Genomic DNA, 25,684 nt, shown 5'->3' on the forward strand with positions numbered 1-25,684 from the left:
GATATACTGGTCAGTGTTTATTCAAATGACCATTACCTAAGTTAATGATGTGCCAGGTCAATATTGCTGGACAATATAATCAAAAGTTTAAAACACCTTTTCAGTCAAGCACTTGTTTAATGAGGCGTAACAAAATAATGAGCGCGCAAGCTAATTATGTAATAGGCGGAGTCCATTAACTCGGCATTTTAAACGTATAAATTTAATACACACAGTTGAGTTACGGCAAAAAATAAATAATAATCCGCAAATATTCAATTTAGCATATTGCTATGACGCCAGATACACCAACCAGGCGCGGTTCAAGAATATTTCGACAAAATTCGGCGTAATAAATATTTCAGACGGTGTGTGTGTGGGGGGGGGGGGGGGACCCACTCATCTCCTCCAGTCGAATAGTACATAATGTACGTGCAGGTATTTGAAAGTAACTGACACTATATAGACGGAATAATGATAATTCACCTTTTCCATAATATACCATTAGCTTCTGTATGTAAGCAGCGGATTAAAGAAAAAAAACTTAAATAGTCTTAATACATCATTTCTTTGTCTCTTTTTGAACTCGGTCCATATTTTCTTTTGAAATACAATCTATTGCCAATAGACGTGACGTCATGCTGATATATTTCAAAATTTATTTTTTATTAACGTATCAGCGATTTTAAATAACAGAAGTGGAAATATATCCATTTAGGATTTAGCTCCTCTATATATACATATAAGTCAGTGTAAGTTGCATCAACTTAAACGCGATTTCAAAACGCCTTTGACCTATTAAGTTTAAATACGTAAATACATGAACACAGATAGATCGATTCAACGTACGATAGTTTACCTTTAATCAACATACCTGGGCGCATTCGCTAAAAATAGAACTTATGCTGTATTAAACTATATTTGTAGATCCTTATAAATCCATTCAGATTTCGAAACCGCATCAAATTTCTTTTTTCTATATAAAAGGAATTCATGTTAAAATGTTTAAAATATTCTAAAAAGATTTTGATGATACTAGATCAGAAGGACTTGATTAATCTATAAAAATTATAGATCTATATAGTTGTTAAAATGGAGGTTATTGGAAGGAAAAATTCTGATACTAATAGTGTAATATGTAAACATTGTGCAGATGAAAACAAGCGTGTACCAGCGAATGGTTTATGTCGGGAATGCGAGGAACATATGTGTATTGCATGTTTCGGTAACCACAAAAAATACAAAGTGTGTAAAGACCATGCTTTGATAGATATTGATTCAAAAGTTGAAGATGAAAAGACTGAAACTGAGGATGATGCATTTGTTCCGTGCCCTCAGCATATGAAAGAACAGCTGAAGTTTTATTGTACGTGCCACGATGATGTTGGATGTGGCGACTGCATGGTTCTGAATCACAAATCTTGTAATGTTGAATACATAGCCGACGTAGCTAGAGCGTTCAAGGATAGCGAGACATTTAAAGACATCGTTAAACAAGTTGGTGCTTGTCAAACTGAAGTAGATAAATGCGACAAATCAATAGAACATAACAAAACACTGGTACATGATACACATGAAGGATTTCTTGCCGGTTTAAAATCATTCCGTGACGAATTAAAGCTAAAATTGGAGCAACTGGAAGCAGTTTTATTGGAAAAAGCAAACGCTGTCAAAGAAAGAGAAACGAAACGTATGGATGCAATTGGACACGACTGTGAAGAACTTAAAGGTGATCTGACACAAATATGCAACAGAATTGAGTCAAATTGTTCACAAACAAATGTATTCATCGCAACAGTTCAGGCCAAATGTGCCATGAAGGAAATTGAACTTAATCTTGGTAAAATTCAGTCACAGAACACAATCAGCAAATATACGTTCAAACGAAATGATAAAATAGAAGAGTTGCTAAGGGAAACGGAACTTGGGATCATGGATGAAATCATGGACGATGAAACACCTGTCCCTGCTTCGCAAGAACACAAAGGTATAGATGTGTTTTATGTTATACATACTTGATTTTTCTCCCTATCAAATATATTCCGTATTTGCACTGTAAACATTTTTCAGCGCAGTGAAACATATTTTCCGTATTTTCACTCGTGTCTTGCCGGACTACTTTCTTCTAAATTCAGCTTATACATAAGATTAAAGTAGAATTATTTCAAATTGTAATGTCATAAAAGAGAGAATGTATAAAAGAAATAGCATCTTTTCCTATAAATACAAGTACTTGCCGCTCATAAAATAATTATTTTCATACAACTGATGAAAATAAATTCTGTATTTATAGAAAAAAAACCCTTGAAAATTTAATACACTCTATTTATGTATTGTTGTAATGTAACATTCTATTTCAGGCTACGAAGTTGCTACTTCGTCAAAAACTGACTCTCTGGCAAGGAATACATTGAGAAATGATGAATTAAATCTAGATGGTAAATAATTAAAAATTGCTTAAATTTTAAAGAAATAAAGAATAATATGAAAAGGTTACTGATGACAAACATATTGTAAATTTCTAGTAAATTTCTAGTATCACACATTTGATAAAATAAATGATATAATCAATGTTCATGTGTGAAATAACCAAAAGTTATAATAGATATAAAATGTATAAACCTATATAAACTAACATCGATAGCTTTTACTTTGCTGATTTTTAAACATAAACTACGCTCAACTTTGATAATAGAAAATATTGATGATTGCTAAATAGTCTTTTTGTAAATATAAAATAAACACGTTTTAACTTCACACAAAGTAGATACATGTATACTAAAGGTGGTCACAATATGAATATATAGTGTCATTGAAAAAACTGGAAAGATTAACTTTACTTGACCTGTAATAGGGAACGCGGCTTTTTTCATTCTTTTATCTTAATTAGACATATTCAGTAAGAATATCATAGATTTTAATAAATTTTTGTCAAAAAATATTTTACTCAAGGATGAGCATAGTATATCTTTAAGTGTGGAATGCCTGAATTCTGTACTTGTGTATTTTGTTATTGAAATCCTTTCACTTTGGAATGGACTGTTTCTAATTAATGAACTTGACAAATCGATTACATAAATTCACTAGGTTAAAGGGACTCCACTGAGGTTTCCAATCCTAAAAACATAATATTTGAATTTCTTACATAAATTAACTGGGCGCTTTTAACAGAAATATAACCAGAGATAGTTAAGAAATATACTTTGAAATAAATTGAAAATCGCATTTTTATGCTTTTCTTAGCCCGACTTGAGTAACGCTTTTCATTTTGGGTCATTTTTTTCACAATTTGAATAATTATTCTGGAAAAACGAAGTGCGCGAATGATCTGAAATTTCACACAAAGATTATCGGTCTAAACCTACATCAAATGGTACATTTATCTGGAAAAAATATTTTCAGTCCCATCATGTCAAATAACCTCAGTGGAGTCCCTTTAAGAATCTAAAATATTATGTTTATCAATATTTTCTTGATTTATAGGGTATGAAAAAGCCAAACCCCTGTCCCCACATTATTCTAACACAGACCTAACATGCAGAGAATGTCAAACAGTAATATCAACAGGAGGTATGTACGAGTTTATCTGGATGGTTCCACAATAGGCGCATTTTTAAGTATTTCAAATTTTAATGAATGCAATAAATATTCTTATAAAATATTTCTTTAAAAAAGTTGGTGGAGTTTATGATCGTTTAGTAAGGACGTTTTTGATGATGATGATGATGATCGTTTAGTAAGGACGTTTTTGATGATGATGATGATGATAATAATAATAATAATAATAATAATAATAATAATAATAATAATAATAATAATAACAATGATGATGATAGTGGTGGTGGTGGTGGTGATGATGATACTGATGATGATGATGATGATGATGATGATGATGATGATGATGATGATGATGATTAATGGTATCACTGATCAATTCTCTTTAATTCAAATGTACTTGGAAAGTCACCGACGTAAATAATTTTTGTGAAATTGTGATATTGAACACCATAAAAATTTTGACACCATGAATGTCAGTTCATTTGTATATAATTTATTTTAGATTATGAGAAACCTATATCATCTAAAGATATTGCGGGAAAATGTGCCTCTACTTATGAAGACACGTTGTCTATATCCTCAACACAAGGTAAAACAAACTGGTTTTATTGAAAACTGATTTTTTATAACAAAAAATGATATAATTCTTTGAGCTAATACGAAAAGCTAGCACCCCCCCCCCCCAAAAAAAAAATAAATATATTTCATATATCGATCCTATTGATTAGTTCATTCATGGAAATGATGACTTCGTCACAATAAAAATGTTTTTAAACTATTTTATATGATTATAATTAAGGGTTTGATGTTGCGTCATAGACTACATTTGAAAAAGAGTGTTATAAAACAACAAATATTGAGCGTGATTCCGTTTGAAGCTTGCTCCGCAAAAAATCAGCAATTTATCGTTATAAATAAACTACATCTTGAAAATAAAGAAAAAAATCAACATACAGATACGATAACACTGATTCTGTATTCACAAGATTAAGTATCACATCCCACTAAGGTGTGTTAGGTCAAGACAAGTGATGTCAATCGAAGTGTTAAAGGGACTCCACTGAGGGTTTTTGACATGACAGGACTTGAAATAATTTTTCGATATTAATGTTCCATTTGATGTAAATCTAGTCCAAAATCTTGTGTGCAAATTTTCAGATCATTTGCTTCCTTTGTTTTTCCAGAATCATTATTTGTTATTGTGAAACATGACCTAAAATTGAAAAGCGTTGCAACGCTTTTCACTAAAATTGTGCCAAGAATAGCACAATAATAATATGAACGGTTTATTTCTGAGTATAATTCTTGATGATCTTTTGCATACCTTTCTGTTTAAAGTGTCCCGGTGATCTATGAGAGAAATTCAAATTTTATGTTTTTAGGCTTTTGGACCTCAGTGGAGTTCCTTTAACTTAAAATGATATCATTTTGAACATTTTTGTTCTATCATTGAAGTGAATTGTGCTTTCTTTAGACATCTCAAACAAAATATCTAATCTAGGCACTCGGTATGTGTATGATGGCCGTTTGGTGTTGTTACCATGAAAAAGTAACACATTGTTTCATCCAATCAGAATTCGAGGCGTCCATTTGCATTATAATAACACGTCTTTATAAATTAGTTCTTATCTATATTTCACATATATGAATAGGATATAGCTTCCTTTACTTATTGCATGATATTATATAAGAGTATGTGATGAACTTTTAGATTATGAAGATTTGATATATGAGGAAATTCCACAGTCAAAGATTACCCGAAGGAAAAGTTCCTCTAAACGGAAAAGCTGGGTAAGATTAATAATACAAGTAGAGAAACTGATAGCGATCAGCATCGATCCTGATCAGACTGGTCTGGATCCATGCCGGTCGCAAACCCATTATGCTGGTATTGTCATGACACGGCTCAATTATGAAAATAAAATAAAACACTTGTGCATTATTTGAAATTTGATGAAAAAAAACTTACGCCAACCTATATGGATAGATATTGCCGGGTTTTTGCTTTATGGAACCTTCTCTTAACGGGTAATATATATATGCTGTCAACCATTAATATAGTCACTTAAAATCTTTATAAATATTGTATTGAATATATCCATAGCTTGATGATAATTATTCAGCAAATCCTCACGAGTCAAATTCTATTAATAAGTTATCAATCTATTTTAAACAGTATTTATACATTTTTTAAAAATGTTATTAAAATAAAAATGACATGTTAAATACATGTAATGATATTGAGAGAAAATATAAACACATATTGTCACCTTAGTGCAGTAAGAGTCTAACTCCAATTAAATTTCCTGTTACTGCATGCACCAGGGTGACGATACTCTGCTTGTAATTTTTTTTAATGCGTTTATTTAAGGTCGCCGCCGGAAAGGGCATATGGGCGACCGTACACTCAGGTCGGGCCATCCTAGAGCGTCCCGCCGAGATTTTTTCGTCGATTTATTCCAGCTTTATTGGTGGAGGAAGACCCCAAGAGCCCCTTCGGACATTATTTCATGCACGAGCGGGCACCTGGGTAGAACCACTGACCTTCCGTAAACCAGCTGGATGGCTTCCTCACATGAAAGATTTCGACCCGAGTGAGGATCGAACCTACAGCGGTGGGGACCTGTGATCTCAAGTCAACGACCATAACCACTCGGCCACGGAGGCCCCCTTGTAAATTTATATCAAGTTTGAAAAATTATAATGGCAATGCTCAATCGGAACGTCCACGGCTATTATCTATAATATCCGAAGACTGACGGAAAGAGCCAAAAAGTTGCGATTGTGGCAATGGTGTGAAGGCAATTCCTGAAACTTTGATAACTACCAGCAATTTAATACCAAGAAGGTTTCCTTCATTACTTTCGGTAAACGTATTTAATATACACATTCTATTCAAACAAAAGTTGCGTTTTTTCAGCTGCATTTGTAGATCTGTGTTAACAATATATTTTCTTTTCCTTTTTGTACAGTCCTTATTTGAGAATCAGTTGAAATGTGAAAACATTCTAATGGCTGGTGACATCGTAACGTAAGTTCAATTTTTTATTTACGTTTTAACCTCTGTAGAGCGGGTCCTCTGTAGGGTATTTACCTCTTTTCAACAACGCTATTATTTCTTCCTTAAGTAAAAGTTTCTACTATATTCTGCTTGTAAGCACCAATCAAAATATTTGTCTCATCAAAGGGTTTTGCTCTGTTAGACTTTAGTGTTATGCTGTACATTATATTTGATCCTTTACTATTATTTCACATTCGGCGATACTGCAGGTTTCTCTCAGTCCCTGAAGCATTATATGTAGACAAATCGAGTGAGACTAAAAAAAAAAAAGATTGGAGCACCGCACTAAATACCGAATTCCGGCGCTTGAATGTTTAAATGCCAAAACCTTGCCTTTTCACACGACGGAATAAACTTTAAAATGTCTAATTCAACTTTTCACACCGATTTATGTATAATAATACATGAAAAATGAAAGAATAGGTCAAAAAAGAACGATATTTGTCTATTTTGTGATAATGATTTCTGCACTGCTCCAGTCCTATATTGTTAAATCCAGACAAATTCATTACGTAATTATTATGACCCAACAAAAACGTCAAAAAAAAAAGTTTGTAACCACCATAGGACAATAGTTACTATTTTCACAATCTTTTAAAAGTGACTAGATCTGATTCTGTTTGGTACAGTTAACATAACAAACAGTAAAACATTGGTTTCTATCTCAATGCAATTTTTTGAAAACAATCAAACATTTAAAAACATTTCTGACCAAAAAGTTTTACTTTCAATGCAAAATTGAATAAGATGTTATAGAAAATTAATAAATGGATCTGAAGTTTTCCAAATGCAACGGAGTTACATCTCGGTTTCAGTTTCAAAGACAACAATAAAGGGGACATAGGTCTGTTTGTATGGAAGAGATCTGTAAAAGCGGGGACATATTTTGAAGTTGAAATTATCAACACCGAGAGCAATGGAAATATTTGTAAGATTTCAATCACTTACATACTGATATTCTTGATAGTCATGATCTTAGATTGTAAATAAAGTAAATAATTTTAACTTAGAATTTAAAGGGACTCCACTGAGATTTTTTGACATGATGGGACTGAAAATATTTTTTTCCAGATAAATGTACAATTTGATGTAGGTTTAGACCACTAATCTTTGTTCAAAGTTTCAGATCATTCGCGCACTTCGTTTTTACAGAATAATTATTCAAATTGTAATAAAATGACACAAATTGAAAAGCGCTTGAACGCTTTTCTTTCAAATCAGGCTTAGAAAAGCATAAAAATACGATTTTCAATTTATTTCAAAGTATATTTCTTAACTATCTTTGCATATATTTCTGTTTAAATTGCCCCAGCTCATTTATGTAAGAAATTCTTATATTCTGTTTTTAGGCTTTTAAATCTCAGTGCAGTCCCTTTAAATCATGTCACTATTTAGTAATTATAATAGAAAGTATTTTTTCCTCAATCATCTCATTATTATTCTTTCATATATATAAATCATCACCTATCGTCTTTATTTACAGCTATCGGCTTTATACCAAAAGATTATTCATTGAAAGAACAGCCTGGGGATGGCCGTTTCTCAATGGGCTTTCACTCCGCGGATGGCTGGTAAGATGGTTTTTTATTTTTAGGATAAACAAATCTATTCCAAATAGGATATATACATAAATGTATTTATATTCAGTCATTCAACAAACTTATGTTTTTACAAAATTGAAAATGATCAGAACGAAAGACAAGCCTTAATGAATATTTCTCCGTAAGCAGGCCATATGCATGATATGGTTTGTTATTAAGCTCAAATATAGTTTGTATTAATATTATTAGAACTTAACTTAATTTATCAATGATTTCAAAAATTATAAAATCTGATACTGGTAAAAAAACGTGTTAAATTACAAACGAAAGAAAAAGCAAAATATTCGGAATTTTATATATCTGAAAATGAATAAGAAATCTATTATGATTACACAACGGTGTTATTTTTTCAGTATTCATTGTGAGGACGCACCACACAAACGTATCAGTGCGCCGTGCAAAAATGGTGACGTCATCGGTTTTGGGGTGTGTTCGTTCCTTTCCAACGTGTTCAAGACGAGCATGTCAATTTCAGTTACCAAAAATAGTCAAAAGGTAATTAGTTTGTAGAATAGTTTTAGAACAAAATAGCAAGAAATAAACACACCACGCATAAATATGCATTATAAGAAGTAAAGCTAGGGTTTCTTTTTGAAATTACGTGATATGAAAATTTTCACAGTAGGTGCTCGTCGCATATTTGTAAAAATTCCATGCTAACCAACCACATGGCAATATGTAAGAAAAAAACAGTCACCGATACAATACACCGATACATGATACACCGATACATGATACACCGATACATGATACACCGATATATGATACACCGATACATGATACCGATACTGATACATGATACACTGATTCATGATACACTGATACATGATACACCGAAACACAATATACTGATACACGATACATTGATACATGATACATAATACACTGATACACTGATACATCGATACACTGATACATAATACACCGATACATAATACACAGATACATGATAACTGATACACTGATACACCGATACATGATAACTGATACACTGATATATGATACACAGATACATAATACACTGATACATTATACACAGATACATGATACACTGATACATAATACAATGATACACTGATACACAGATACATGATACACAGATACATGATACACAGATACATGATACACCGATACATAATACACTGATACATGATACACTTATACATAATACAATGATACATGATACACGATACACCGATACATGATACATCGATACTTGACACACCGATACATGATACATCGATACATGATACACCGATACATGATACACAGATAAATGATACACTGATACATGATTCACCGATACGTGATTCACCTATACATGATACACCGATACATGATACACCGATACATGATACACCGATACATGATACACATAAGTTAAGCAGTAATATCGAATGCACACTTCAGAAGCAGACTTCAGCTTGACATCTGTTAAACAAACCCAATATTGTATTTCCTCATTTTTTATAGCTGTAATATCCATGATTTTGTTTTTAAGACTTATTAAATTGATCTGTATTGCATATTCCAACAATTAAGATTTGCGTGTAAACCTAGCGTGAACGCGGCGCATGCGCCAGAATAATTTGAGCCGCGTCACGACAAAACCAACATAATGGGTTTGCGACCAGCATGGATCCAGACCAGCCTGCGCATCCGCGCAGTCTGATCAGGATCCATGCTGTTCGCTATCAGTTTCTCTACTTGTTATAGAGTTTGTAAGCGACCAGCATGGATCCTGATCAGACTGCGCGGATGCGCAGGCTGGCCAGGATCCATGCTGGTCGCAAATCCATTATGTTGTTTTTGTCATGATTCGGCTCATTTATTAAAAAGTAGTAACCATACATTTAATCCTTGACAACTGTCTTGTTGGATTACAGATTGGTACACTGGACGTTAATAACCCATCCTTTTGTAAGCTGTTCCCTGCCGTTGGCTTAAAGTCTAGTAGCGACAAAGCAAGGGTCATAATGGATGTTAAAATGCCGTAATAAGAACCGTCAGTGAGTATGAAGTAAACTACAAGTGACGTATAGGAGCACTGTCTTTGGTCGTAAACACAAATTCAAAGTTTTGGCCTTTAAACAACGTCGCAGAAGCAACATTCCAGCTTTTAACAGAAGAGCTACATTATTTACTTTAAACAGAGAAGCAGTTTCGTTTTAGCTTTAAACGGAGGAGCGCAGCAATGTATTTTGTTTTAATAACAGAAGCAACGCTTAAGGGCAGCGTTTTAGTCCTCAACAGAGGAGCAACGTTTTAACTTTAACTTTAAACCTACGTATTTTGCCTTCAGCACAGGGAGCAACGTTTAAGCATAAAATACAGGAGCAACATTTTAGCCTAAAACACAGGAGCAACGTTTTAGCCTAAATATAGGAGCAACATTTTAGCCTAAAATACAGGAGCAACATTTTAGCCTAATCGCATGAGTGACATTGTTGTGTCTTAAACCGAGGAGTCACGTTTTAGCCAAAAACACAAGCTCTCTCCAACTATCTTGTTGTTTTGTTTTTGCTTTTCAAATCGGAAAGGTTATTTTAACATTCCTTTTATATAATATGCCCCGTTAGCTTCAACGACTGATGATCTTTGCACGTGAGCATGCGCACCAGACATTTATCAAACAAGAACACAGCCATTGTTGGACAAAATTGACAAAATACAATGTAGATCTTAAATGGTCTGATAACGATATAAATTACATAAATGCAATAAATAACATTGACTACCAAGTATCTAAATAGTCTATACAAGTGTTCATGCAATTTCACTGGATATTATTAGTCATAAAAATTTTTGGCGTGCACGTCTGTAACGAAGCTTTTCATTGGATAATCGTGACGTTTATATAGTTTTATATTTACGACTGTTGTCTATTTATGAAGAAATCTTACCTTTTGTCTAAGAAAAAATTATGCTTGCTGTATTATAAATTCGTTATAAAGATTTTTGACAGGTTATATGACCGTATATAAACGGTTGTTTGCAATATAGAGGCTTTGGTTATATTTCCAAACAACCGTTTAATCAAAGCCATATAATCTGTCAAAAAAACTTAATAAATAATATTATTAACGGTTGTTTGGAAATATAGCCCGAGCCACTGACTACCTTTTTTGGAGATTTCTTCATAAAGTGACAGCAGCCTGTATTCAAAATTGTATATAAACAATCGGAAAGAAAGAGATACTTGCGTAGAACATGATACCTGCGGACAGCGCAAAGTGAATACGGAAACGAATTTTTTTTAAAAGGCTTTCTTTTCTTTACTATTAATTGTCTCATTTGTTTGGTTTAGGAATTATTTTCATAAATGACGACAATTTGTTTTTTGCTTAAAAACATGTTTCACCCATACGAATTAATAATAATACATGTAAACATTTTGCCGGAGCAAAATTTTGTAGTAACTGTTGTCGTTTTGAAATTATGAAAAAAGAGTTTAAACACACAATGTACGTAAGGCATATCTATTAATAAATTTTGAATTATTTAGTTTCGTCCCCCTGTTTCATATTTTCGAACAGAATAACTTTTTACGTCCTTTTTGTGGTAAAGTACAGCAAACCTGTAGATCTACGCTGATTAATCGTAACTTTTCGGCCATTTTGTGTCTTTAGGTAAATGCCCTTAAATAGCATCCCTTTTTGAGATTCTTCTAATGTAATGACTAATGTAATGATATCATTTATACTTTTATATTAAATATAATAAACGTTGTATATATGAAATGTATTCTTTCCTTTGTCCTCCAGCATTAACTTTATTTAGTTAGGTAGGTACATGTAGTTAGTTAGTTAAGTAAGTAAAGTAAGTTAGTAAGGTAAGGTAAGGTAAGGTAAGGTAAGGTAAGGTAAGGTAAGGTAGTTAGTTAGTAAGTTAGTTTTATTGAGATAATGCCACTGAAATATCAAAGTAATATTTTGCAATAACGATGGCATTGATAACAATAGTACTGACGACGACGATGATGATGATGGTGATGTAGATGGCGTTGATAATGATGATGATAATGATGGCGATGATGATGATATAGGTGATGATGATGATGGTGATATAGGTGATGATGATGATGGTTATAATGATGGCGATGATGATGATGATGATGATGATGATGATAATGATGGCGATGATGATATAGGTGATGATGATGATGGTGATATAGGTGAGGATGATGATGATGATGATAATGATGGCGATGATGATATAGGTGATGATGATGATGGTGATATAGGTGAGGATGATGATGATGATGATAATGATGGCGATGATGATGATGATGATGATAATGATGGCGATGCTGCTGCTGCTGCTGCTGCTGCTGCTGCTGATGATGATGATGATGATGATGTTGTAGGTCCTTTTTATGACCAGAATGTATACATGTATATTATTGCAACTTTTTCTTCATAACGAATTCACATACACCCACATGCCAGCTAATATCCCTTGCAACTCTTTCCCGGCGACTCGTTACGAAATGGTTATCTAAAATTGTGTCAAATTCGATATCAATGTTTACCTTATCCGCCATAAAAATATTTTGCTCACCGGAAGTAGACATATCAGGAACGACAATCGTACAAAGGGAGGTAATAACGGTTATCGGAAAGGACATTATTATATTACAATACCAACTCACTTTGATGCGTGCCTCTTACACAAAGTGAAGGAGAGGCCTGTACAGATGCTCACTATGACCGTTTTACAAAACCTTGCATCCATTCTTTTAATGGTGATAACCTTAAATCCTTGCTTTGATGCACTTTCCTTGTTTAAGCTCTCCGTAAACGTCCGTCCGCATTTTCTTGCCGGGACATATCACTGAAACTATAATAGTTAACAACAAGAAACCTGAAAGGTAGGTAGATCTTAATATTAAAAAGAAGTGATTTACAAGGAAGAGGGACGACGGGCTTCAAGTCTATAAATGAAAACTTGTTTTATTGTGTCTTTTTTATTCCCAATATTAATCTTTCTTTGAACTCCTTAAAACAGGAAAGATTGTATCATTTTTTTATTCTTTATTTATTTATTTTTTGAGATTTGTCCTCCGCATATTTTGTTACTGGAACAAAATTTCTAATATGGAAAAGGCTAAGCCTCAAAGCGAGCTGTTTAACAGAAATTATAGATCATTATAATTTAAAGCCATCGTTCACATTTTACGTTTTCGGCCGCACAATTCACTCAACATCATATTTTAGATTTTCCGTTTTAAAACTGCCGTTCGGTTTTTTATGCACCGCTTCCGTTTATTCTGGTTCCCTGTTATATTATGATTCCCATGGAAGTGCGCAGGAGACCAGTCTACGAATCCGTTTTCAATCCTCGGCTTTATCGTTATATTGTTATTCGAAAAGTTGCGATTCGTCAATTACCCATAATTTTGCAGTACTTCCGGCGAAAGTTTAAAAACCCTTCGTAGCTCTCTATGAATTTGTCAAACAGCATCACGCTAGTCAAATGTTACCACAGCCCTTAAATGTCCGAGGGGAAAGCGAATGTTTGAATTTGGATTTTAAACACCGACATTAGAGACCCTGCAATGCTGAATCAATCATATGATAAATTCTACACTAAAAGCCACTTTACTGCGAGTTTGAAATATCCCCCGCCACTCAGCTTAATGTCCCCACTATCTGCTGCTTCCCGCTACCCCACCGCTCTGATGTATATGTGTAAAACAAATAAAGAATCGGAGGTGCTAAAAATGAGATAACTTCAGATATGTGAAAGAAAGTGTCCTTATATACATGCTATGATGATAAGGGTTTTATTTTCTGACATGGTATTTTATTTCCGACACCTTTTGAAATGAACAAAAAGAGAGATAAGATCTTGCTATATTTATCTATGTTCCATATTGACCTCGCATAGCAATGGATAATTATACTCAAATATGTAAGTTTTTGTGGGTGTCTTTTCTTCTTCTGTAAACATACAGTACTTATTTATTGTCTCCTTGGCTATTTAGGTGTAGAATTGCTCAATATACATGTAATTTTGTTTGATCTATCTCTTGAACTATTTCGGTTTCAGTATTATTTTGTCATAAATATTCTTAGCATGCTATATGGTCGTAAATGTTGTTTGCAATATAAACCTCCCCTATATATGTAAACATGCGTTTATATAGAGGATATTTGTTTAGTTCAGTGTAAGATCGGAATATATTCACCGAGTGAGCACCAAAAGGTATATTTCACGAGTGGCACAGCCACGAGTGAAATATGAACTTTTGGTGTTCACGAGTGAAATTATCAGTTTTTATTTCACTGATATATTTCTATAAACAACCGAAAAGCATGTAATCAATAAGACCAAATAACCTGTCAAATATTTATAATAAATTTTATATAATATTTTACAAAGCCATGATACAGATATGTCAGAAAATCTTATACATTCTGCCAGGGGCGAGTAATCTATATAGACTAAAGAAAACGTAATGTTCTAGTTCTCTCCCCTGACCACTATTCTTCTAGCTCTATGGTTCGGTATAATAGAAAACCACACGAATATACACTATAACACTGAGGGACATGTATTATTTTTTATATAATCACACACCCGTGCCGCTTTTGCGACTCTGTAAAAAGTGGTATTCCACGGCCGTGCAGATATTTTGATTTGACGTCATTGACGTTCAACAAACATAGCGTAACTTTAGATGCGCTAAACCTTAGCGTTACATTACATGCGCGTCAATGAAAAGTGATTCTTTTCCAGCATAAACAGTTTTCATTTTGGCTATGTGATAAATTGCACGAAACATTGATATTTTTACTACAAACATTAAAATTTTAAATTTTCATTCATTATAATAGATCAGGTGGCCATCATTATTTGGATCATTCAGGCGTGGATTTCTTTTGCAGAAGGTATGAAGTTTATTGTTGCTATACATGAACATCTGTAAAATATTCAAATTACTTGAAATATCCAATTAACAATTAACTGAATTATGCCTGAGAAATGCTTTCATTTTTATTTCTCAGAAGCTTTATAATTTTGGTATACTTTTTTATAGTATCCAAAAAGTTACTCAGTGAACAATTACCTGAACTTTTTTCATCTGTTGCTTTTTTGCAATAAGTACAGTTACAGTGAATTTGTATTTTGCGTGGAAGTCAAAATACTACTTTGTTTACATTTTGCTTCTTTAATGAAAAAAAATTTCACATTAATCACTACTTTCTTCAAGTAACAATCATCTTACATTCCCTAAAATCTGTATTTAAACATTATATAATTCGTTGTTATAGAAGAAATAAATTATTTGTTGCTGAGACATAATGTGCCTTTAATTTGTACCTTTGCTTAATAGATCATTTGAATATGAAAACTTTTTGCTGTGATGTGGAGATTATTACGTCCAAAAAAAGGGCTCAATGTCTTGTGCAGTAATTCAAAATGGCGACATTGGCTGTCAGCGCCGGTGCATAGTGTGTGTGTGGCGGGTGGGGGTGGGAGGGGGTGGGTGGTGTGGAGCGGGGATTGAAGGATGGATGGGATGGGGTATTTGTCGAATTTTTACATTCCATCAGCCCTGGTTTTGTTATGACGTCGGCGAAAGCGGGGGATATATCCAACTCGTATAGAGAGCGGTCTACCAACGAAAGTCTGAAAATACAAAAGTCAAAAGCCACGCTATTCCTCATAAGCGAAGTGGCCGGGGTTACATTTGCTAAGTGCCTATATATTGATTACATGTATATAAACATGTATATAAAATAATATTGAAATTATCTCTGATCCTAATCATTTTGTGTGCAAATAAGTTTGAAAACTAAAATTTGGATATATAAACAGAGGAAACAAATACATTTCTAATTATGATTTTGTTGTACATTGTAGGAACTACGTGCTTCCATTGTGATCAAATACCGTTTGGCTTTAACGTGTCAACTTGTGCAAAGACAGTGAAATGTGCACAAAATCAAGTAAGAAAAATGCTCTTTACTGAAATGTAGGTGGCATATATAGGGGAGACCTACAGTATTTCTGCACGCGAAAGTACGTGCGGACGCAATAGTATTACCTCGCCATGCGAAAGCTACTACATGCATCCTCCCCACCCCCACTCCCGATAGCTTCTGTGATGCCACGCAATTTGTATATTACGTACGCGTGTGCACGTAAAACATATTGCGTGGCCATGTAATGGCGTTCACGTCTCGTAATCACAATAACGTAATCACAATGAAAATGTCTCCTTTCCCCACGGAATTATGGTTAAAATATAGAAAATGTCCTCTTTCTCGGCGGTCGTATGATTACATTGGTAAACATGCCCCCGTTCCCGACGGTTTTATGGGTAAAATTTGAAAATGTTCTCTTTCCCGACGGTCTTGTGGTTAAAATGTTAAAATGACCTCTTTTCTTGACGGTCTTATGGTTAGCATATTTGAAATGTCTTCTTTCCTGACGGAATTATGGTTTGAATATTGAAAATGTCCACTTTTCCTGGGACGGTCCTAGGGTTAGGACGTTGAAATTGTCATCTTTTCCGACGGTCTTATGTTTAGAGTATTAAAATTTCTACTTTTCCCGACTGTTCGAATGTTTACAATTTCCTCTAAATCGACAGTTTAATATAAATACTGGAAATGTCAACGGTTAGATATATGTTGAGAGTGCTAGAAATGAATTCTGAATCAATGGTTTGATGGTTGAAATAGCTGATCATGAAATTTTAGTTCTACTATTTTGCTGTCAGAGAGCTTTTGGTCCTTAAACAGTACAGTGTAGGTACGGCAAGGTGCCATCGTTTTAGGTGTTTTAAGGACCACATTGGAAATAAGCCTTTGGGCTTTCATGGGCAATCCGAGGTTATTGCACACTACTTTATACATGCTTTCACTAACGTTGTCACATTATCATTAATAAGTATGTATGTTAATATATAGACAAGGGAAAGAAAGATAAATTTGGTCTTGTCTGAAATGTAATTTTTTAGGTTTTGTTCTTTATTATTATTATTTATTATTATTATTTATTTATTTTTGATTAAATGAGCCTCCACCCATCTACCATCCATCCATCCATCCTTCCTTCCTTCCTTCCTTCCTTCCTTCCTTCCTTCCTTCCTTCCTTCCTTCCTTCCTTCCTTCCTTCCTTCCTTCCTTCCTTCCTTCCATCCTTCCATCCTTCCTTCCTTCTTTCCTTCCTTTCTTCCTTCCTTCCTTCCTTCTTAATTTATCGGTGAGAAAGATAATCAACAATGCTTCAATTATGTTACTCGGGCCTCATTATTTCATTATTTACAGGTATGCGCCGCTACCATACTTCATGACAACCTTGGAAAACAATACCATAGACTCGGATGCATTGATCTAAAGGTAAATATAGGTCGCAGAGGCAACCTTGACCACTGTGAAAGTAAGAGGTGTTTCGTTAGTCCTTGGGCATGCTCACCTACCATTTGTTTCTATTTTCTCTTTGCACAAAGGTGCAAATTAGTATATAATGCGGGACATTCCTTTTTACCAATGCATTTTATTTTTTTGAAACAAAGTCTATCCCTAGTAGTGCGCCAGAATTAGACCAGAATGCAATTACTTGCACATACTATTATAGAATTTACCTTAAAATATCTATCATGTTTATGCTTAGAGAGAGCATTAAAACTGCTTATTACGATTGCTCATATTTTAGAAAATCCCGGTTATAAGATTGACGAATGGTTACCAGTTTGTTGACGATCAATGACTAGTTTAGAACGGGATATTATAATAAATTTTGGTATATAGTATACATATGTAAATACCTCCCATAGGATTGCTTTTGGACCACCCAACTTGGGTCAAGGTCAAAACCACTGTTACTAAAAATAGAAAAATAATTTCCGGTTTGTAAAATCTGGTTTAATGGCAATGTCTTGTGTCTTGTTTATTTTTTCTATATTAATACAGGATTGTGGTTCTGGAGACCCGTTACTAATTGGTAAACGGAACACCATCTCGTGTATCAACTGTTGTATTGGTGAAAACTGTAACACTCAACCGTGTAATGTTCAACCGCAAGGTTTGATTATGCTTCTTGATGTATTAGTAGCATGTAAAACGATTGAAATAATCACCGAAATTTACCTCACAGTTACAAAAATAGTAACAATTTTACAATTAATGACACATTTAACGCTTTGAAACTAAAATGCCATTACGATTGTTTTTGTTGACATCCGTAACACCCCGCCGATTATCAATAATCCTTATCCGAAGTTTGGCGGAAAAGACCGAAACATGCGATTGACTGTTAAAGCATTGATAATAAAGGAAGAACAATTTAAGCCCAAGTTCGAAAGTTGATGACATTTGATAGATCACAAAGTAATTTTTATTAAACATTCTGTTTCATAGAGACATGCTCCAGCTGGGAGAATTGGACGCCGTGTGACGTCACGTGTGGTAGCGGGAAACAATCTCGTCAGAGACAATGCGTGCATTCTTCACAGCAGACGATAAAAAATGAAATGAAAACTTGCAATAATCAAGACTGCACAGGTGATTTTATAACCGAGAAAACGATGTAGATTCAGGTTATGTTTGAATTTTAAGTGATGAACATTTTAAATACAAAAATCACAGAGCATTGAGAAATTTAGATCTTTGGGTACAATAGTTGCGCTTCCATGATACAGTAGTATATCTTTCTTATATTTTTATTAAATAACTTAAATACTTTAGTGAAATAATTAGTTTGAAGCTTATAAATCCAATTTTATTTTACTTTTGAACCTGTACTTTGAAAATTGTTACACAATAATACGTAGCGACAATTTCAACGACGTCATTTTTAACGTCATTCAATTTGTTTTCGTCTTATGCCATTAATTCGGTTATGTTTGGTTATGACGAAATGACAAATATGTTAGAAAAATAATGGGTGGTTTTCATCTTTTAAGTAAACATATACATTTATTACATATATTTATAAGTGAACGCTGACACTTGAAAATATTTTATGACATGTTCCAGCAGACGACAAAGCTTGTAAAGACGTATATGAGCATTGTAATTCACCTGACGTCATGGGCACTTTGTGTTCCTCGTCCAAAATGGCGGTACAGTTTTGTGCAATGACTTGTGGATACTGCCGTGAGTTGTCTCTTTTGTATAATCTTTAAAAAATATCTAAGAAAGGGAACCTCGAATGTGCATAGAACATATTCTAACTTGACAAAAAAAGAAATATTAACAAATAGTGTGAATATAATATTCACAATATTACTATGTACATAAATTGGGCCTCCCTTGTTTCACCCCCAAAATAACACCACTACCAACAACAACAACAACAGCAGGAACAGCAACAACCAAGCAACAAAACAAACACAAATTTGGACTAAATGTTCGAAAAAAGAATGATGCGTAGTTTGACTAGTTTCTAATGTAGACACAATTAATTTTTTTTTTGCTGGGCGTTTCTGTTCAAAGTCCTAAATTATGAATCACATAGTCAGTTGTTTGAGTAATACTAAGTCATGCTTAATAATAGCGCCCATATATATACGCTTTTAAAGGGGACTCCACTCACTAAGGCTCGACTGAATTTTCTTTTCTTTTTTTTTTTCGGGGGGGGGGTTGGGTAGGATAAATGTTTCATTAAATGTAGGTCTAGATCAATAAATCAATAAGTTATGTGCAAAATTTCAGATCTCTCGCTCACTCCGTTTTTCCAGAATAACTATTCTTAATGTGGAAAATGACTCAAAATTGAAAATGTTATATTTTTAACATTTGGACCTCTGTGGAGTTCTTTTAAGGCCAATCTTGGTCTTTTCTGTCTTTCTATTTCTGTAATGACAGTCAAATACATTTTGTTGAAATATTACAAAAGGCTTGAATCCCTGGATTGAAATATTTTAACAAAAGGGAAGTGTAAAAATCCTTATAGATATTTATGTCATGTTTACACGCAGCTGTTAATGGTCAATGGTCGCAATGGTCGGCCTGGTCCGGATGTACAGCTTCCTGCGGAAGTGACGCACATAGATTGCGACTGCGCCTGTGCAACAATCCGGAACCAAAACATAACGGCACGTATTGTGTAGGCCCGGACAGAGAACTTTCATCATGTGCAACCTCTTGCCCAGGTGCAGTTTTTTAAAATTAATTTTGCCCTTAAAGTTTACAATGAAGGCTTTTTACAATATAATGATTATAAATACATTTTAATTTCGGATAAGCATGTGTATTTATATTATTTTGCTACATATTTTCTTATAAATATAATTCATATAATTCTTTAATTATATCATTTTTGTTGTTTGTTTTGTTTTGCTTTATGTCGCACAATTACAGTAGAGGTCATACCGCGACTTTTCAGCACTACTGGTGAAGGTAGACCACCAAACCACCAAAGTTTCATTGGCTGACTGGATAGCTTCCCCATATGACATTTTATATTAAAGGATTGGATATTTTCAATATTTAAATATAGAGAAACGCCCATGCAACGTATTCATATATATATAAAATATAAATCTCTATGTTGGTAGTGGATGGATCGTGGTCACATTGGAGTACGTGGTCTTCATGTAGTCACACATGCGGAAATGGTATCAAGAACCGACACAGGACTTGCTCGAACCCACCACCGGCACACGGTGGCAAAAATTGTTCTGGATCGGCCTATGATAGCACTGGTTGTCGAGATAGTGTCTGTGCATGTAATGTATTTCTTATTATTTTATTTTCCATTTTGGCATCGCATTTTTTTAAAACCTTAAGATTTTGTCTGGTTCCCGGAAGTACTCTATCGTCTGGTTCCCGTATTGTAGGAAGGAATTCAAGACTTTTAACATTTCCTTTAAGGTCATCACTAAGATACCCAATTAGATTAATCAAGCTATGAATGTTTTTTCCGTGATTATCTTTTTTTTTATAAATTTATAAATGAAATATTGAGAAATATTGATGAAATAATGCGTAATTTCATTTTCTGGGTTTTTTTATTGTAAAAATTTATTTTTCACTGCACAGTAACAATTTTTTTGTATTTTCACTTGTGTTTCTTTAAAATTAAGCTTGAACTAAAACTTTTAAGACAAAATGTATATAATATATAAAACAGACAAATTCAAGGCTATTTTCTATAAATACTGGATTTATTTTCATGTTGTGCTAAGAAAGTTATCATATTTCACTCGTGGCTACCGGCACTCATGATATATTTATTTTCATACTACTCGATGAAAATAATAAATCCTGAATTTATAGAAGACACTTGAATATCCTCTATATATTTTTATATTTTAGTGCAAGTGGACGGAGGATGGGCGGCATGGTCTAATTGGACACAGTGTTCTGCAACGTGTGGGGTCGGCAAAACGTCACGATTTCGCACGTGCTCAAACCCTGTACCGAAAAATGGTGGTAAAGCGTGCAAAAATCCCGCACATTTCATTGAATCAAAATCTTGCGGAGCCAATGACTGTCCAGGTTTGATTTTGAATGATTTTTTTCAAATATTTTTTTTTTCAACAGAAAGTGTAGTTAGACAAATATATTTTATATAAATAAAGTAGGGAAAAATCGGGACTTTAAACATTTAATCGAGGTAACGAAAATTCCAGAAAAGCGATGTCGAGATAACAATAGTTGATCATTTTGAAGGTGTTAAAAGCAATATAGGTTGCTTATAATAAAAATATGTAAAGAAACCCCATATAAACAAGGCATTTAATTTTCGTGTACAAGAACAATGAAATATATTAATCTAATGTTCTCTGAAAGGAATTATGTCCGATTATTTCATAAAAGTAAATCTGTAAATCTGTTTTAAATGAGATCTTTTAACTAAAAGATCCCCTGTCGACTAAGCATCTAAATTCATAAAATTCATTTGAAAAATCTTAATGTTGGTTTTTTAATGTTATTGAATATCACTGTTGCACAGATGTTCGAATGTTCGACGGTCATTCCCCTCGAGTTCTATTTTCTTGTCGTCCGGTCCGGTATTGGTCTATTCGATAAATATCGTCAAGTTTGAATCTTTTCCACTGCCAGTGTTTATCTAATTTTATTTTAAACCCATTCAGGTTAAAATGTCGAAAAAGAATTCTGATCTTGGGTAGATTTTTAATAACATATCAATAAGAGGTTCCTAATCTACATTCACCAAAAATGTCAGAAAAAAGAGCATTTCTCCTACGAAAATATTTTGAAATACGGAGCATAAATACTCAAAGAATATATTTTTAAGATGCATTAATCACCAAACGAATGTGGCTGAATAATGTCAGTGTGCGAATTTTTTGTTATTTTTTATGGTTAAGATTTTTCAGAAACTACGGAAATTCATGTAATTTTATGATTTTTTTTTCATTTTTGTTATGTTAATAGTGGATGGTGATTGGTCGGACTGGTCACCATGGCACCAATGTTCTGTGACGTGTGGAGGCGGAAAATCATTTCGTTCCAGATCATGTTCGAACCCTGTTCCTACAAATGGAGGAAAACCTTGCAAAAATCCGGCTTCTTTTATAGAGCGAAAATCCTGCGGCGAAGTTTTATGCTCAGGTATAGTCACTTTGTAATATTATACTTAAAATGATATATAATATATTATAAACGTCTTTTTTCATTGGATAATCATGACGTTTATATAGTTTTATTTACACGGCTGCTGTCACTATATGAAGAATTGTCAGGGGTTTTTTTCTCTAAAAAAGAGAAGTTTACAGTATTATAAATTCGTTACAAATATTCCTGACAGGTTATATGACTGTATATAAACAGTTGTTTGCAATATAATCCTTGCTTAGCAGCTCGAGATATATTTCCAAACAACCATATACGGCCATATAGTCTGTCAAAAACCTTTTTAACTAATAATGTATTTCAGTGCTTAGATATACATTTTCATTCTTTAAAGTAAATCAAGATTAATAGCATAATGAAACGAATTTAATTCAACTATTGCTTTTAATGCCCAGACGATTTATATGTCAGTTTATCAATTTGCAGGAACTTTATTTTTCTTTTCTTACAATGTTAGTTAAGAATGTTGTTGTTATTGTTGTTGTTGTTGTTGTTGTAGCTTTATTCACCTTGTAAAGTAAATTAACATCTGATTTTATTCTGAATGTCACTTGTCTAGTTTTTAATCAAATAAGTGAAAGATTACTTCCATTGTAATTTATTTATTTCTGAAAACTGCCTTAGACTTTTCTAATCTCTGACGTAAAAACAGCGCCATTGAGGTAATGGGGCGCGAATGGAAAATGGGTAGGGACGTGAGGATTTTACGCATAGTCAAGCACTCTTTTGCATAACTTTGTTAATGTACTTCAAATTATGCATACTTATGTCTTTTAAAAAAATCATTCTTGGACGCTTGTTATTTTTACTTTGTTGTTATGTTGAAATTTTCGAATTTTTGTCCCAGTGCGCATGCGCAGAAGAAATTGATTTTAGATAGAATACAGCAAAAAGGGACTTATTTAAGCTTGAGATGTCATCCCCCGATACGCACACTTGAATTACCGTTCATCAATTATTTGATGGACTTTAAATGTGGGTTCATACATGCAGGTGAAATGGCAAATGTCTCTTATTTAGTCACAGCATCAGTAACAACATCAAAGGCACCTACAACTTTGGCGTCATATTCTTCAACCGGAAGTATGCCACCAAGTCATACACATGCGCACTCACTCGTTCCAGCTGTGGGTTGCAATGACGTCGACTTCTGTTCAGATACACGCAGTCAACAATTACTTTGTCAAGACATTTACATAGCAACGACTTACTGTCCAAAAATGTGCGGTTTATGTGGTAAGGAGTCTTAACAGTCGTCAATTATTTAAATCTAGAAAGATCTATAAAGTTTACTATAGTTACTGCTTTATTTTGGTATATATAAGTTAAAACAAAACTGAAAACCATTTGGAACACCTCGTCAGTTATTTGTTATCACCTCGGAAACAACAGAGATTGAAAATAATCCTACCACGTGCCTTATGATGTCAACAAACCCAATTGCGTACGACATACCATTCTGTTTTCAAGTCTGAGAAAATTAAGGCCCTTGATATAGCCAAATAAACAATTTTGCATCTCGAATAAAATATGATATAAAGACAATGGTATTTCTATTTTCACATTTTAAGAGATGCGGGCGTGGCAGTTGACATAATAAGATTATATATTAAGTTTATCATTATCCGCAGTTGCGTAATTTTAAGACGTGTATGAAGACAATGTGTGACCTTGGCAGTTCGACTAGCGATATTTTTTCTATATTTTTATGTCATTACGACGTCATTGTAACTTCAATTAATGTTAAGAAGCAATTAATGTTAAGAAGCTGTCTGTGACTAGCATACAGATAATTAAAAATGACGTCACTGATGCAATCGATTTTTAAATAGATTACTTCGCCAGTTTATTCTTCAAACACTGTTAAAACTAGTACAGTTGAAATAAACGAATGACCGAATAGGTAAGAGATCCACTTTTATGCACTATTCCTCAGTATACAGTCGAGATTGCCTGAACGATTTCTGTATTCAACGTTCGACTAGCTGTCTTATAAAATGTATTCTTTACGTTTTCTGTACAGATGAGACACAGATTCAGAAGAAAGTAATCAAGAACCCAGTGTTAAATTGTTTTTCATTAATCTTTGTTTAATTACAGGTGTAACTAATGCACCGGCAGCATGTGTGGACAGTGTCGGGGGAAGTTGCCATGACCCATTGTACATACAGTTTGCCTGTAATGATAATGAACTTGCTGCGCTTTGTGCCAAAACTTGCGGTGTTTGTCATTGAACCTTTACAAGGAATAAAGAAAATGAACAATCATTTACATTCATGCTTCTGTTTCAGTATATACTTTCTATAGTGTGTTTTTCTTTATTCTAATACATTGGGATATTTTTCATTTTTATGACATCTCAAAATTTATGCTATAGAGATAATTAAGATGACGTCACTGATGCAAATTATTGAAATAGTGATTACTAGATGATATTTTTGTTTGGGTCTTCGGAGCATAAATATTTGATTTTTATAACTATTAGAATGCGTAGGTTAGGTAGAAGGATAGGAGGAGGGTTGGGGCGTGGAAGTGGTAAAAGTTTAAAGAGTTTATTTAAATTTTTAGAAAAGTTTATTTACACATTTTACAATGACAGATTTACTGCAGAAATGCGAATGCAGAAGCATGCAAGTTTAACTTCTATGCCGAATAGATTTAGTTACACAGATTCTGAATCAATATAGTTTGTCATAGTTTGGAAAAATTCAGTGCCTTCGGCGCTTTGATTTTCATCAATTAAAATGGATATTGCGCATACTACTCTGTAAGTTTTCAAGATCATGTCAAAGTTTTTAAAACTTTGCTGGCACACTATCTATATCGAAAACTATGTCAGGTTTCGTGAATGTTACGGAATATATTACATCTTAATAACCTTTTATTATGGAACATTTATGAATGGATACATGCATGTATTTAAAAAT

At 33.6% G+C, this 25,684-nt stretch overlaps 2 protein-coding genes across 3 annotated transcripts; both read left to right on the forward strand.

The window, feature by feature from the left end:
• The first annotated feature begins 934 nt into the window (after positions 1-934).
• Positions 935-11,663, forward strand: LOC132757173 (uncharacterized). The gene is made up of 10 exons (XM_060748378.1): positions 935-1,966; positions 2,340-2,417; positions 3,463-3,549; positions 4,040-4,126; positions 5,249-5,328; positions 6,510-6,568; positions 7,414-7,526; positions 8,082-8,169; positions 8,553-8,694; positions 10,086-11,663. Exons 1-10 carry the CDS (start codon positions 1,072-1,074, stop codon positions 10,194-10,196), a joined length of 1,740 nt encoding a protein of 579 aa, XP_060604361.1. The 5' UTR covers positions 935-1,071; the 3' UTR covers positions 10,197-11,663.
• Positions 11,664-14,009: 2,346 nt separating this feature from the next.
• Positions 14,010-25,066, forward strand: LOC132757175 (coadhesin-like). Of its 2 annotated transcripts, none has more exons than XM_060748381.1 (13): positions 14,010-14,112; positions 15,039-15,092; positions 16,069-16,154; positions 17,481-17,552; positions 18,126-18,237; positions 18,573-18,716; positions 19,194-19,310; positions 20,135-20,308; positions 20,714-20,884; positions 21,474-21,656; positions 22,560-22,736; positions 23,778-23,993; positions 24,858-25,066. In XM_060748381.1, exons 1-13 carry the CDS (start codon positions 14,091-14,093, stop codon positions 24,989-24,991), a joined length of 1,662 nt encoding a protein of 553 aa, XP_060604364.1. In that variant the 5' UTR covers positions 14,010-14,090; the 3' UTR covers positions 24,992-25,066. The 2 variants fall into 2 exon arrangements, with proteins under 2 accessions (XP_060604364.1, XP_060604363.1); XM_060748380.1 differs by having other exon boundaries at positions 14,011-14,112; positions 19,191-19,310.
• Positions 25,067-25,684: the final 618 nt, after the last annotated feature.

This window comes from Ruditapes philippinarum, unplaced genomic scaffold, assembly GCF_026571515.1.
Source record: "Ruditapes philippinarum isolate M1 unplaced genomic scaffold, ASM2657151v2 ctg6057_1_1_1_1, whole genome shotgun sequence".
Lineage (NCBI taxonomy): Eukaryota > Metazoa > Mollusca > Bivalvia > Venerida > Veneridae > Ruditapes > Ruditapes philippinarum.

Excerpts from the sequence above, each read along its gene's own strand:
- LOC132757173 (XM_060748378.1), top strand. The coding sequence starts at position 1,072 with ATGGAGGTTATTGGAAGGAAAAATTCTGATACTAATAGTGTAATATGT. Across the intron at positions 1,967-2,339 it reads TGCTTCGCAAGAACACAAAG|GCTACGAAGTTGCTACTTCG; the intron begins GTATAGATGTGT and ends ATTCTATTTCAG. Across the intron at positions 8,695-10,085 it reads TTACCAAAAATAGTCAAAAG|ATTGGTACACTGGACGTTAA; the intron begins GTAATTAGTTTG and ends GTTGGATTACAG.
- LOC132757175 (XM_060748380.1), top strand. The coding sequence starts at position 14,091 with ATGGATAATTATACTCAAATAT. Across the intron at positions 14,113-15,038 it reads GGATAATTATACTCAAATAT|ATCAGGTGGCCATCATTATT; the intron begins GTAAGTTTTTGT and ends TCATTATAATAG. Across the intron at positions 19,311-20,134 it reads AATGACTTGTGGATACTGCC|CTGTTAATGGTCAATGGTCG; the intron begins GTGAGTTGTCTC and ends GTTTACACGCAG.